This window comes from Gopherus flavomarginatus, chromosome 2 (genome assembly GCF_025201925.1).
Source record: "Gopherus flavomarginatus isolate rGopFla2 chromosome 2, rGopFla2.mat.asm, whole genome shotgun sequence".
In the NCBI taxonomy this organism is placed as follows: Eukaryota; Metazoa; Chordata; order Testudines; family Testudinidae; genus Gopherus; species Gopherus flavomarginatus.
Genome location: NC_066618.1, coordinates 36,643,488 through 36,659,824, shown reverse-complemented (window position 1 = coordinate 36,659,824; position 16,337 = coordinate 36,643,488). Strand labels below are relative to the sequence as shown.

The window sequence follows — 16,337 nt, the reverse complement described above, 5'->3', positions numbered from 1 at the left end:
CGTCCCAAGCCCAGCCAGGGTGGGGAGGGAACCCCTCTCCCCCAAAGCCTAGCCACCAGGCTCCTCCTAGCCAATACACCTTCCCCACTTGAGCCCAGCCATGGCCCCCCGCTTGCCCAGATACCTGCACCCCTTCCCCATCAAGAACCCAGCCACAGGGCCTCCCCTTGCCTAGATACCCACAGCCCCTCTCCTAACCCCCAGCAGTATCTTCTATGTGCGTGCTGGGCTCTGCCAGGGCCAGTGGTCCCTAGTGGGAGCCAGAGGCACTGCAGCCCATTTCTGTGAGGGAAAGGAAATTCTCCGCACATATTAATTTCTGCAAAATTCTGCATTGCTCAGTGGTGCAGAATTCCCCCAGGAGCAACCCTCAACATGGGATATCTTTCAGGGTTAACAACATATTTGGCCTAAGACATTTGCTAGTGTCCCTTTATCACCTGAGGTTTTTTTTTTTTGTTTGTTTTAATTTAAATGACATGTTAAGAACGTTGTGCACATTTGTACAACATAGCCACTTATTAAAAACAGGTATTGGATTTTTTTAAGTACATTTTCTTCTCTAGATGTTATTGACTATTCACTTGGAAGTCGAAGTTTTAATTTTAAATGCATTTTAGGTTACAGAAACACAAACTAATGTTTGAAAACACTAACTTGTAGTTTGTTTTCATGCTCCTGTGCTTTAAAATACCAAAATTATTTAAAAAATTTGTTCCTACACCATGCAACATTGAAAGATTGAGCCTGGAGCTATAGTAATTTTGCAAGCCAAGTTTTAAATCCCTGACAAAAATAGGGGATGAAGACTTATAATAGAAATACTGATATGTTAAAACCTGTGCCAGTTCTATTGCTAAAATAATGGAAAAAACAAGAGTCCTCCAAAAGGAACAGGTGTCAGTCCTAATTTTTATTGCAGTTATACACACATTTATGCCGCTTGCAGATGCTAGCCCATAACTAATAGAATGATCAGGAATATCACAACACGTTTGAAGGTGTCTCCATTCAGCTTGACTGTTGAAGTCTTTTCTAAATTTGAAAAGCTCCTTGACACTTGCCCTAACAAATATCTATGATCAGACACCACTTGTCTTTGTGAGATCCGCACAAGTTAGGTTGACAGGCAATGGTGTCCCTGCTATAGATGTCCCTAGTGTATTGAACTTCTTTGTACGTGATACCCACTCTTGCCTCACTTTTAAAAATAAAACAAAAACAATAACGAACTTTTGAACAGACTTCTGTGAGGGGGAAATGTTCATTAGCATGACCAGTATTGAACCAATATTTATTACCATTTCTTCATTCCCACTACCCCCATCTTTTCTGTATTGCATTTCTTAAATATGCTTTAGTTACTTTTCAATTTTAAAAGAATAGTTTCTATAGGTGTTTTCAGTGTATTTGAAACCACGCTATTCTATACAGGGGCCCAAACACCTTGGGAAGCGAGGCTGGGGAGAGTGGTGTTAAAACTATTATTTTTGTTCAGAGGGTAAATGGGGAAGACTTTTTTTTTTTTTAAATAAAGTTGAAAGTACCTGGTCATGAGAAACTGTCAACTATGTCAGATCATACATGCAGACCAGCATTTAGAACAGCAGTTGGGATTGTTGGGCTCTGTTGCTGACTCCTCCACTGCAGTAGAATGTACCACCACACAAGCACAATACAAATGGGTTTTGAGAGGTGAAATTGATTGTTGAAAAGCATTTTGAGATCCCCAGACGAAAAGTATTTTAGAAATTCAGCAAAGGTGTATTAACTGCAATTAATTTACTTCAAAAAAAATCGAGATGAGAAACTAGGAAAGGAATCAAAACGGGTGCGAGGGGGAAAGTGAGCCAGAATTAATTAGCCACCACAACAAAAACAAGTCAACCACAGCTGTGATGTAACAAAACATTAAAAATATTTTTGTTTAACATCATAAAGTAAAAAGAGTATAGACAAACAGGTCAAAAAGGGATAATGCAAAAACTCTTAAAAATAAATATTCGATAAAACGCTTCTAAAATAAGGCAAACTGACTTACAATCTTGCTTTGGAACTTGTGTAAGAGCTGGCACCAATGAACAGCAGAATACATTCAAAAGGAAAGAATAATGTGTAATAGCTAGATAGAATAAACACTGAAAAAATACAAATAAAATAAGGATAATTCTGATGCCAAAACTTGAAATCCTACTCAAGCATGTTTTATTAACCACTTACGCAAACACTTAACAGCATTCTGGTTTGGAGTCACTTGGGCAGACATGCATTTAATTACCATTTGCTATGGCCAAAATAATTTTTAGTGAAAAAAATTAAGCTGAACAGACAGAAGAGACCTGAACCAGAGACCAAAAACACTGAACATATTTTGACTCCTATTAACCTTCTGGACTAGCAATGTTCTACATCTGTAAACACAGAAAATAAAGGAATCTATTGCACATTTGGCCAAGTTTCTCTAAATTATACACAACTACAATACCATATATATTGGTGATGGACTTAAATAATGCCCCTTCCTAGGAGACTGACACATTATCAGTCTTAATATATTAAAAATAGTGGCCATGATGCTGATGATAAAATTTCAATCTTTCTAAGTAATTTGCTGCTTATTGTATAAACGAAAGAAATGCACTCAAGAGCAGGGCAGATAAAAATTGATATTATAAGAACTGGGTTTTATTTACACCTGATTTTTAAATTAAATACCTTTTTCTTTCTAAAAATCTAATTAAAATTAAATTTGAAATTATGACAACCTATATTAAGGCCTAACTGTACTATCATCTACTCAAATCATTTACATTAAATAAAAATAATATTCATGTAGTACAGGTTTGCTCCTGACATTTTAAAGAAAGTCACACCACTACACTGGTGGAAATTATTTCCCATCTAAGCACCTGACACCAGAATTTGATGATATGCTCATCAAGCTTTTGACCGCAGTAGCCTCTTCTGCAGGTGCTGAGAATATTTTCTTAATTTCAGTTTATTTAACTAGTTCAGTTCCAAATTCATTCAAAGCTTGAGAAACCATCTGGGATTGCAAAAAGCAGGAAATGCTCGAGATAAAGCTTGAGAAACTGATTAGGATTAAAAATGAGGTGGGAGGATGAGATCTAATAGTTTTAAAATCTTGAAGGACATGGTGACCAGGAACAACTAACTATCGATAGCACTTTGTTCAATAAATCAGTTTTAAATGCAGATCATGTTTTGATAAGCTTACTTTTTTTTTTTCTTATGTATCCTAAACATTTAAGGTAGCTTTAACTAATAAAAATGGAAAAGTCTGTTTCTGTGCATTTTTAATTAAATTCCAATTTCCATCCAAATGCAGCTGGATACAAATCACAAGTAAAAAAAAAATCAGTTCTCTAATATATAAAAAACATCATTCACCATTTTTAATACAATCAACACTATACAAATTAAGAATCTGAATAAAATTATTGTAAGCTATACAATTGTTTAAATAAACATTATAACAACCAATAAGAATCGACTTTTCTTTAGGAAAATTACTAAAGAGGACAAATGGAAAGCAAGATTAAAATAGGTTATTTAAAGCAAGGTATCCTTCTTACTGATTCAAATCAATTATTAAACCACCTTCCTCAAGAGGCCAATTTTATGAAAGGAATACATTTAAGAGGCATGCTATAGCTGAGCATCCCTAGGTGTAGCAAGAAACTGTAAGGCATTAGTTTGATGGAAAGTTTGGCTGGATTTCTGTGAAGGATGCAAAACAGTAAGATGTGATCCTAGAGAGTACCCTGAAAAACAACCCATTCTCTCTGCCTCCTGGCTAATTTTCCCCACTCTTTAGTACTCTGCTCCTCGCCAAATCCTCCTCCATCTTCACCAAAATCTAAACAAATCATCTAGAACAACTGGTCATGTTTATTTTGTTTTAGGAACAGAAAAGTAACAATATAACAATAATAAATGGAACAAAATCTGCCTATTTAAAAAGTCAACTCTACATAACATCAGCAAGTTTTTATTCCCTAGGCATTTAAGTCTGGATAATATACCTAGTACAATGGAACTGGTTTCCAGACTATCTAACAAGATCAGAATTTTATACCGAGTGGATACCAGTGTACATACTTGTGCAGAAAAAGCCCTGAGGAAGCAGTCTGCCAATACCAGGATAAAATTTTACAGAAAATCAATATTCTTCTCTCTTCCACTGTATAGTAAATAAAAATCCCTTAGATTTTCAAAGTTTTACTTAAAAGATTAAAAATGCTTAACCAATTATATTCAAATTAGGGAACACTTCATCCATTGGAATATAGTCATCACTGGGGCCAAATGCAGCACCACCACACAATGGTTTAATAACCGAAGTGAAGAATACTGTACCCACCTGCAACTTCAAGTGTTGGCAGAATGTTCATTATTCAAGTCACGTTATTAGTAACTAATACCTCTCTACTCTTTTGAAAAGTGCCATTTGATCTTTAATGAACACAAGTTGCTGAAGCCTCACTACAAATTAGTCTCCAAAATACTGCATTTAAAGCAACATATGGATTCCTAGTATCATGCTTAATAATTAAGTGACTCAAGGGTGTGCCCCCTACTGAATCAACAGCATCACTTCCTCATGTTCTTTGGAGGTCTCACATCCAAGAGACAGCTACATAGCTTATGAAAACTTCACAGGATCACAGTACATGGTGTTAAGAGACAGCAGACAAAAAAAATTATCAATTTCAAAAATTCTCTTTCTTCTAACTTGCAGGGCCATTACCAAAATGAAATACTCTGTCATATAATGTAAAGCTCCTTTTGACTTTATCTTCATACCTGTTTAAAATCTAGAAGTAAGCCACATTTGTCACAAGTTCATGGGAAATCTTTTTTGTTTAAATTAAACCCAACCATTTTTCCACAATCTTATCATAATCTGGTATTATTTGCCTGTTACAGTATGACATTTAAATTGCATGTGGTTAGAGAATTATTAAGAACCACTCAAACAAGATATATGTAATCTATGTATGAAACCATACAGAACCTCTTAATATATCCAAGTCAGACTTCATGCAAAACTTGCATATGTGACAAAGACCTGTAATAGTAGAAGAGCACTAAGCTTGTGAGATACAAAATAGACTCCACCTGCACAAAATAAATGTTTATTGGTTATATGCCTTACTGTCTTATGCTAATGCACTGAGAAGAAATGGGAGTTGTGCAATAATTAATGGTGAGGATGTACCAATTAATCAAACAACTTATATGCTTTCTATACCAATTTGTCAATATGAAAACCACCTCTCCATTCATAGAGAAAGTTGCTCTGTTAGGACGGTTAAAGCTAAACACAAAAATATGTATTCTTTGAGACACCTTAGCCCTCTCTTCCCTATTTCATGTTAGATATTGTGAAGTGACTCCCAACTTGGTTGGGAAGCTTTATCTATTAGTTCTAGACAACAATGGTTGCCATGGACTCATGGTCAAGAGGGCTGCATGACAATACATCTGATACTCCCTTGCATCACTCAACCTCTAAGCAATATCAATTAATTAATCTTCATCTAAATTAACCCGGGAAGCCAAGCTTGAAATTTACTATATGGAAAATACTGTGTATGTTTACATTCAAGATGATGTAGCCAGATGCAAATCAGCATGTGTGGGAAATGATCTGCATAGCCTAGGTTTCCAATGGATTAAAGAATAAGCGCAACTACCACAACTCAGAAATCATGGTGATGAGCACAACTTAACCTGAATACAACAGAAACTCATCTCACCCTTGATTCTGAAATGTCCTCCTTTCTGTAACTCACTCTGAGCCTTCTCATCTATCAGAACACTGCAAAGCTCTTTACCTGCTGCTGCTTGAGTCCCTTATGGGTGTCCTTTTTCCTTCCACACCAAGGTCATGCTTCTTGGTCTCACCTTTTAGGCTCTGTACAAGTCTATCCCCATTTATGTCTCTGCCCATGACAACTTTCATGACCCATGATTAATCCTACTCTTACTCAATCCTCAATTGTTCCCTGCTTGCAGATCCACACCATCTTTGGTTCCACTGCTTAAACCTGGAACAGCTCCGACCTGCCCAAGACCTGACAATGAACAGCTTCCCCCTACTTATAAATCTAATATCTTAAGACCAGGTTTTTTTCACAAATTGTTATTACAATGATCCTCATCCATATCACCACACCACTAATAGTTCTCTAAGAAAAAACTGAGGGTCCTTGGGGCAGTAACCTTATATTTTACAGTGTTTTGAAAAGCATTATAAACACTGATTCTGCTGAATTATTTCTAATGAATAAGAAACAATCACATGCACAATACTCCACTGCAAATAAGATCAGAACAGATCATGGAGTAAAAACCAGAAGAGGGTATATAATTTTGGGAGTTGTGTAAGGAATTGAAGAAAATTCTAGAGAAATATTTTGAATCACAATAGGTTTTCCTAGACATACTCTACAGCATACAACTAATGAAATATTTCTCCCTCCTCTGAAAAACTCTCTAGTGTTTACCATCCTAATGTCTATTTGGGTAAGTGGTGTTGGAAAAGATCCACACAGAGGGAAGGTTTAAGTGAATTCTAGTTAGTCACCTGAATGCTGTTCTCTTGATTTAAACTCTATAAATTAGACACAAAGTAGTAAAACAATATACTTTACATATATCACACAGATACAATTAATCTGTATAGCTCACCTATAAATGGAATGGATGCCAAGGAATCACCAGGTGGGCTGGAACCTGATGCTTTCCTTTCTTCAATTCTTTTTATATGCACCTCTCTACGTGCATCATTAGGTAACCAACAGGTAGTGTCTGAGACAGCCTCCTGGTCATTTACCGCTAGGATGTAGGACTGGTGTCTCAAAGGCTGTGGAGTCTGGTGACCAGAAGGAGATTTTTCCCGCAAGACAACGGTGTCTGTGTCATTTTCCAGAACATCTGGTTGCTGAATTTCAGGCTCTTGTGCATTTTCCCTTTCAAAATCTTGAATCTTTTGTCTAATGGAAACATCTAAGTTATCAGAGGTAGCTGAGCTCTCGCTCATCTGTTGGACAAGTTTGGCAGAAGCTGCAGTCGAAGTGGGGGGTTGGATGCTCCTGCCAATTTCTGTTTTGTGGTCTGGGGCATTTTCTCCTCGGTTTCTTGATTGATGATTTAACAGACTACTTGGATGCAAGTGATTTACTGCTTTTTGGTCTTTGGCCACAATATCCAGGCTCTGGTTAACAGGAAGCGCAGATTTTTCTGCATAGGGAACAGAGGTCTTCAAAGAGTTACTTTTAGAATTTCTGTCTGTCACAAGAGACGCTCTCTCTTGTGAGGTGGTTGTAGCCTTTGAAATTCCACCAGCTATTTGAAAATCCCTAATAGGCCGCAGTGTTTTTACATCTGATGGAACTTTCTGGAGCTGAGAAGCAGACACAGAGGCTCTACTGCTTTTTCGCCTGTCTGAATTATAAGCACCTGGAGCCACTGAAAAATGTGGACCTCGAAGGGACATGTGAAATGCATGCTGTCGGGATCTTTCATAAATACCTCGCCGATCATCTTGCTCAGTAAATCCAGTCCACTTGTAAGTCTTTTTTCTGTCTCCGTTTGAATCTATAACAAGATTCTCAGCACAAAAATTTTCTGTTTCGCCCTGTTTGCCAAGGTAATCCCACGACTGAGTTCTGTGGTTCCTGGAACTAATAGATGGCAAAGTTAATGCATCCTGTGAAGCACTTCTTGGCCACTCTTTCATCAGCACTGGATCTTCAAGTCTTTCTTGGGATACACTCCGTTGTCGGATCTGAACAGACTGTGGTACCCTATCATGAGAGGTGCTTCTGCGTCGTACCTGTGAAATAGTGCGATTTGGCACCACATAATCAGTTGCATTCTGAGAGGCCGCTCTCAAACTATCCAATCTTTCCTGTATTGTTCGGCAGCCATACATGTGCAAACGTCTGTTATCAATGTACTCTTTGTAGGTTTTGTAGTTTTTCCAGTCTATGTGCTGGTGGGAGTTTGGAGAAGTATAGTGATTAGTAGAGGTTGGGGGAGAACCTGCAGGAGGTCTAGTGCTTGAGATCCCTTCTGGATGTCCTCCATAATTTCCAGATTTACTTGTCATTCCAGGGGGATCTACTGGCCTTGTAACTGGAGTCTGAGGAAGTACAACGGCAGTGGACACTGAAGATGGTGGTGATGTGGTCCATGCTTTTGTTTTTAAAGTGGTTTGATCCCTCAAGCCATACCTCACTTCCTCCGTCCTGTGTGATGGACCAGCATGATTGATTCTACAGGATGGCAAATCTACAGCCTTCTCAGAAGGCACAACAACAGTCCTTATGGTTTCATTGCAAACACACACAGCTGTATTTGATTTTGCAATATCTGTTGGCGATGGAGGCACTTGTATTTCCATTCTATAGGCCCTGTCTGGCTGCATCAAAGTCCGTACTGGTCTACTGGCTTGCTGCTTGCCCAATGAAGAGTCAGAAGGCAGTATGTCTACAGACTGTGCCATGACAGAAGCTGTGGATGTTAGTCGAGGATAACATATTGGTGGTGGTTCAGGAATGTTGTGAGCATTGCCACTATAGGCTTCATTGCCTTTCAGGTAGGCATCTTGGGAATATGCCTGTGGATGGACGATTAAAAAAAAGTGTTAATTCACAGAAAACAGAGAGATGGAAAGATCACCACACTGAGTCCATTCTCCTGCAACTGCAGGATAAAGTCCCTAGAAAGAAGGCAGCTTGGATATTAAATTCATACTACATTTGATCTTAAATAGGACACTTTAAAAATGTATAAAAATAGTACATTTCTTCCCTTAATGCTCTCTTGCTGTTTGGAAATTTAACATGTGAAGTCACTACAGAAAAGAAAAAAGCTAAAAAAACCCACACACTCTAGAAACCAAATGAATTACAAATTTCTTGAAATTAATGCAGGTAGATGAGACACATTTCTCAAGATTTGTGAGCACAAACTAAAGGATAATTTCCTGCCCCCCAATTTCCTCCAACTATACTACTTCAAATATTCCCTTTAAGACCCTGATGCTGGGAGCTAAGATTTCACAGCAATCGACAGGTTAAATGGCTGCATAATAAATTTAACCAGCACTAGAATATTCTCTGTTGTCTTGCCATATAAAAGATTAGATAGCATTTGTATACACTTCTCCCTGAAATATAGATTCTCATATGTAAAAAGGCACTATTGCTAAATGTAAAATGAATAAATTAGAATGACTGATAACATCTTTGTTGCCAGCCAACACCCAGCACCCTTTAAATAATCTTACAACGTTATAGAAGACATTCAATAAACACTACTATAAAATTAGTTGCTTAAACTGACAGATATAAATATGAAAAAAATACCTGCATATCTACCCTATACACCATTATCGTAAAATGCAAAACTAAAATTTCAAATTTGCTCTCTCTGTTTAATAATTCACATCTTACCTTGTGTTTAAGAGCCTGACTCCTAAGAAAAATGGTTAGATTACATTTTGCACGTTTCATCAATCTCTTTTTTGCATCAAGAGACATTTCTGTAATCATTGCAAAACCAACAGCATACATAGAAAATCGAAGTCAAGCATAATTTAAACACCACTACGTTATTTTAAAACTTTAGCATTACTTGTTAGTTAAAATGTGATGAAATAGAGAGCTGACAATTCCAATCTTGCCAATGCAGTAAATGACTAAAATGATTTCCCAGATCTTTTATACAGTTTAGGTGTGGTATCATATTACAGCATTTCCTGCTCAAATCATAACATGCTCAATTCAGACAATCAACGTGCCTTGTCTTAGCATTAGACAGGTTGTAAAAGCCCAAGTGCAGCCATAAACATAAGACTGAGAGCAAAGTACTGAGGGGGAGGGCGAGGCACTTAAAACACTGCTGCAAAAAAACATTATGTTGAGCATTAGTTAAATGCAGAATATTAAAGCAAACTGAAAAGAAATCAAAGTAGCACAGGCATACTCTACAAAGTAAGAGGGTTATACACTATGAAAGGAATTTAGCTGATCAGCATATGGAGCTCAATTCCAGCATCTTGCAGGTTTTAATATTCTGGCTTCTTATAAATCTTAAGAAAAACATGCCTTACAAAGATCTGACAAATGGCTACTGTGTACATTTCTTACCAGTGCTGTGACATCCTTTGTAAACTTCAGCTGGCAGAAAATAGGAAAACATAGTAAAAGCTGCTTACAGATGTAAAGACAGAATTATGTTGTCATACTGATTCTGGATACAGCAAGCTAAAAATACATCTAATACCAATTTCTCTGGAAGGTACCAACAGAGGTTAAGGGCAGTGAAGTATAAAAAAAAATAAACTTCAGGTTCTTTGCAGACATGTCCATCTGCTTCTACCTGCTTCTTGCATTTACTCTCTACCCGTTCCGGAAAGCAAAATATATTTGTGCCATTTTGCCTTGGTGCATCTTTACTGCTGCATGCAGAGTGCTCTGGTTATGTGTAACAAGGCTTCCCTTCCACTAGAGCAACATTACTGTCTCATCTCCCCTGAGCTGCTACCATCCCTGCTTCCAGATGACGAAATGAGGTCTTCATTATGCATCTGAAACAGTGCACCCCTTCCCCATATATATCTGAACATAACTACAAGCTGTCAGCTGACTGCAGCTGCTTTCACACTGTATACCTGAAATTACAGGGATGATTCCGCAGAAACATCCTCCCTATGCGATTGGTTTCATTTTTTCCCACCCCTCACAAAACAGAAGCAAGCTGTGTTTCCATTACATGTTGCACCCTAATAGTTCCTCCCCCCCATAGCAGAATATAAAAACTGCATTTCTACACTTTTATAGAAAAGTGGCTATTTATGATTTTGACAGGCTCACAATAAATTTAAAAAGAAACGAGGAGGAAGAGGGACACTCAGAAACATGCAAACGAAATAAGACTATTATCATGCAAAATAATTAAGACCAGGGAGAATTTTGTTAGTTTGTAAGGTAAAAAACCAAAACAGTTCTCCTTCCTGGACTAAGCTAATGTTAACGTTTTCCATAAGACCTATGTTATAAACTGTGTTGGAGTTAGCATCTTTGTAAAATATGTCCACCACCAACAATGCTTCATTAACTTTGGAAAAAAAACCAAAATGCTAAGATCTGGAGATGCCTCAAATTACAAAATGACTGGAAATGTAATAATTATGTACTGACAAACCTGGATGTTGAACTATTAACAATATGCTTCAGAAGATAACTAATTGTCTAATGATGCTCAAAATAGGACTGAAACTTGTTTTTTTAAACATATTATATACACAAAGGTATGTATTTATGATCACAACTGCTTAATATCTGTGCAGAGCAGGCTCGCTATTGTGAGGAAAGAAGAGTTGGTTAAAAAGGGCTCTGAGGGATAGGCAGAATTCCCTAATGAGCTAATTCAGTCCAAGCTTCATTTTCAGCGGGAAAAAAAAAAAAAACAGAGTGAGGAGTTTCCACATTTGTATTAATTAAATCCTTCCTTTTATAATCCCAGTTACGGCGCCTGCACAGAAATATTGTAACATTTAAGGAAGTGAAAGCACTGCGTTTTATTACTGTCCCGATAATACTATAAGCTGAGGAAATGAATGATGAGATACTGGTAATATTATTATTTAGTCTGAAAAATTTTAACTGCTTTAATAAGCCAGTCAATGACAGATTTTAAAAATAGGTTCACGAATTAAATCAGACTCTTACATGCATCAAAATACATTTTTCTGGCTCTCATATACCTATTTGCATACAGTTGAACCTATACTGGGAAAAATGTGCATATTCTTTTCAGTCTTTTAGTTCCTCTTAGTGGTTTAATACGTGAAAGACTAATATACAGCCTCAAATCTGTTACACTAAAAGATATGTTTACAAAAAATGAGCTACTGTGGTTTGGCTTAAATTAGGGTAGTGAACTTCTGACTTTTTAGAAGTGTTACCCCACTGAAGTCCCTAATGACAAGAACTGCCAAACACCTAGGAACGCATTGAGTGTTTAAAGAGCTCAGCACCCACAAAAGTTTCTCTTTTTAATTATCCAAAAGCACTGCATTGCAACCTTGTATACATTCCTACTTCCCATAAAAATCAGATGAAGTTCTATGAAAGCATGCTATAGAACTACAATTATACTTATCCTGTAAATCTGTTGCTCTACTTCAGTGGTTCTCAAACTGTGGGTCGGGACTCCAAAGTGGGTCACGACCTCATTTTAATGGGGTCGCCAGGGCCGACTTAGACTTGCTGGGGCCCAGGGTCGAAGTCTGAGCCCAACCATGCAGGGCGGGGCTGTAGGGCTCAGGTTACAGGCCCCCCTGCCTGGGGCTGAAGCCCTTGGGCTTTGTTTGGGGCGGGGGAGAACACACACATGGGGTGATGGGGAACGGGCAGTCTCAGGCTTCAGTACCCCCTCCAGGGGTCAAGAAGCAATTTTTTTTTTTTTGTCCGAAGAGGGTTGCAGTGCCATGAACTTTGAAAACCCGTGCTCTACTTATAAGATAATGGGAAATGCAGCCATTATTTAGAAGAAAAACACTGTTTTTAATCAAGTTGAGTAAGAATAATCTATATCATAAAACACTGTATAATTCTATCCCTCTCCCATATCCTCTGTCTGTTTTTGTTTGTATATTTGTATGCAAAAAACTTCAGGACAGAGATTGTACTTGTAAAGCACCTAGCACAATGGATCTCTAACAACAACAATTATTTCATCCTATTTTAAGTCAATAAGAAATATTTTATCAGCTCTTATTACACTAAATAATTAATATAAGATGTTCATTTTTTTTTAAATTTTCACTACATTTTTATGCCATTTAACATTAGAACAACTAAAATACAAACCCAGTTTTTCTTTTTCTTTCCAGGGTTATTACCTGCAGCCACCACATGTGGTCAAATTTTAATTAAAACACACAGTTCCATTTCAGAAACAACTAAAACAATATATTGGGATAAGTGATTTAAAAGATTATCATGGTAAACTTTGTATCCTGAGAACTTGTGCCCACTGGCCCCAACCCACAGACACATTTGAGCACATATTTAACTTTAAGCACGTGCAAAGTCTGAATTATTTCAATGGGACCACCTGCACACTAAGTTAAGCACATGTTTAAGTGCTTTGCTTGATCAGGTACCCACATGATCAGCATCTTGGAGAGCTGAGCCATTGGCAGGGCTTCTTCCCTCCCCAGCCAGTTCCATTTTCTTAATATTTCATTTCTTTACTAATCCATTTAATTGTGCTCTTGCCTATTCCTGCCCTTCACCATTCTGCATTCACAGGGGAGCACTATATCAGACACAGTTCTCTTTTAAACAGGGATGCATCATCACCCATCCTGCAGCATCTTTGTTTAGTTTATTTGTGCCAAGATCACATTTGTGCCAAGAATACAGCTCAAGAGGTTCATTTAAATGAAAAAACCCCAACATATTACTGGCGTACAATATTCTGTGAAAACAACACACTGACCTACCCTCTCTCCTTCCAATGGTGAATACTGGGAAAATTCTTGTTTAAATATTTAAAATCTTAAACCCAAGACATTTAATTTAACTCATCATCAGTGTAAGGAATTTTTTTTACTGCAAATAAATGTCACTTTAAATTGGTCATTTATCGGACTGAAATTATATTTGCTAAACAGCATTCCTCAATGCCATAAGACAGGGTTTACTGAGCAAGTTAATACTACATATTTCTATCCTCTTCATCTCCTCATTCCTTGAGCATAATACCTGCAACATCTCCCATCCCCAAGTGTTTACTAGTAAAGCTTTACATTAACTTCTGTGGGCAATAAATATTTGCTTTAATTCAAAAGCTGAAAGCCACAGTTAACCAAATACCCCAAGAATACTGTCAAAATACAACTCTTACTTAAACATACTTGATTACAAAACATTTCATAGTTTGAAAGGATGATAAAATGGCATTGAAGATCAACATGGACCCATTAGTTTGAGGGAAACTACATGATTCAGGTAACTAGTAAAGGGGGACAGACTTTCAGCAGCAGGTGGGTAGTGACTGAAGACAAGTTATGATCCAATAATAGATGTCTATGTGAAATAAACGGACAGATTAGGTTCACTTCCTCATGGGCATGTCTGCATCACAAAAAACATCGCAGTTTGAAATGACTGACTTCTTTATTGGCCCTCTATCAACGACATTGACGGCCTCCAGGGTCATCTGATACCCTAGTGCTCCTCTTCCACAACCCAAATAATGTCCTTGGATTTGACCCTCTTAATGTAGCTACAGCCTTAGTAAAAGCATGTTGGAGAAGTGGAAATCTCTTTCCTCAGTTTCACATAACCAATGTATTCTTGGGTTGCTGTTTATGTCTCCTTCTTCTGAAGCATCAGAGGTGGAAACAGCTGGTAATGGAACACTGGACAGTGCATTCTAAAGCCCTGAGGTGGCACCAAGCATTCTCGCTCAGGTGCTTAGCTGACTGGTTCTTGCTCCCATGTCCTGCCTTTAAATCACCATATGTGGTATTGTGAAGGAATTTTCCCCAGGTCAGATTGGGAGAGAAACCTTGGGATTTTTCTTCACCTTCCTCTGCATCACATCATGCAGGTGACTTGCTGGTATTATCTGAGTCTCTCTCATTTAATGCCTTGGCATTGATGCACCTTGATCCTGCCTATTCTCTGCCTATGGCACACACCAGTTTAACTTCCCGTGGGCTGTAATATTTTGGTGTAATTTTGGTTGTTGGGTTTAGTGTGTGGGTGTTGGGAGGCATTGCTGGTCAGACACGATTACCTCCCTTCTAGCCTTAAACTCTACAACTATGAGTGTAACAGCTGTGAGTCTGACCATCACCAGCAGAAGAGAAATCAGCAGCAGAATTGTTATTTTGGGGAGTCCTTATTGCCACTCCTTGTTCTCAATCAGGGAGTGAGTGCCAGTTCATTAAAAGAGAAATTTGATCTCAAAACAAGTGAGGATTTAAAAAAAAAAACATGTTCAAGGGTCTTTGAATTTTGAAAGCTGTTTTGGGGCTGAGAACAATAATTTATTGCTTCTTGGTATAATTAAATTTTTAAAGCTAGATGTATATTTTTAAGATCTGGATACATTCAGCTGGTAATTACTTGGTTTTCTCCTTCGCACCATACATACAGGACCATTTCGGACAATAGTTAACTTGACAAAAGAAGCATCTCTGCTCACCATGACCCAGGTCCGAAATACAGTACCAAAATTCAAATTAAAAATTCCACAATTTTCAGTTTCAGAAAGGATTAAAAATTGCACATCATCAGAATGTAAGAACGGCCATAGCGTGTCAGAACAATGGTCCAGCTAGCCCAGTATCCGGTCTCTGGACAGTGGCCAATGCTAGGTGCTTCAGAAGGAATGAACAGAACAGAGAGTCATTGAGTGATCCATCAGCTGTTGTCCACTCCCAGCTTTTGGCAGTCATAGGTTAGGGATGCCCAGAGCATGGGGTTGCATCCCTAAGCATTGACGGACCTGACATCCATAAACTTACCTATTTCTTTTTTGAACCCCGTTGTACTTTTGGCCTTCACAACATCCCCTGGCAATGAGTTCCAAAGGTTGATTGTGTGTTGTGTGAAGTAGTACTGCCTTATGTTTGTTTTAAACCTGCTGCCTATTAATTTCATTGGGTGTGAAATTATGTGAATGAATTCATATTCATAATTTGATAGACCTCTGTCATGTCCTCCATCATGGTATGGGCATACCATGAATTTGCAGAGTGGCATGATGAGATTTTCTGGCTTATCTGTCCCTTTCCTAGTGGTTCCCAGCATTGTTAGCTTTTTGACTTCCGCTGCATATTGAGCAGATTTTTTCAGAGAACTATTCACAACGACTCCACAATCTTTTTCTTGAGTGGTAACAGCTAATTTAGATCCATCATTTTGTATGTATAGTTGGGACTGTTTTCTCCAATGTGCAGTACTCTGCATTTATCAACATTGAATTTCATCACCCAGTGTTGACAGATCCCTTCATAACTCTTTGTAGTCTGCTTTGGACTTAACTCTCTTGAAAAATTTTGTATAGTCTGTAAATTTTGCCATCTCACAGTTTACCCGTTTTCCAGATCATTTATAAATATGCTAAACAGCACTGGTCCCAGTACAAATACCTGGGGGACACCACTAGTTATCATTCTAGAAACTGACCTTTTATTCCTATCCTTTGTTTCCTATCTTTTAAACCAGTTACTGATCCATGAGAGAACCTTCCCTCTTCCCCCATCACAGCTTACTTTG

General features: G+C 37.9%; 1 protein-coding gene across 8 annotated transcripts in view; it reads right to left on the bottom strand.

Moving 5' to 3' along the window:
- ARHGAP21 (Rho GTPase activating protein 21) overlaps positions 1 to 16,337 on the bottom strand; it is a 219,631-nt gene that overhangs the window by 41,436 nt on the left and 161,858 nt on the right. For 6 of the 8 annotated variants that reach the window (XM_050938980.1, XM_050938985.1, XM_050938984.1 and 3 more), the window contains 2 exons: positions 10,185 to 10,214; positions 6,718 to 8,650 (listed from right to left, as the gene is read on the bottom strand). In XM_050938980.1, coding sequence (XP_050794937.1) covers positions 6,718 to 8,650; positions 10,185 to 10,214 — 1,963 coding nt within the window. Of the gene's footprint in view, positions 1 to 6,717; positions 8,651 to 9,488; positions 10,040 to 10,184; positions 10,215 to 16,337 lie in introns of those variants that run through there. The other 2 variants (XM_050938982.1, XM_050938981.1) reach the window with 2 other exon arrangements.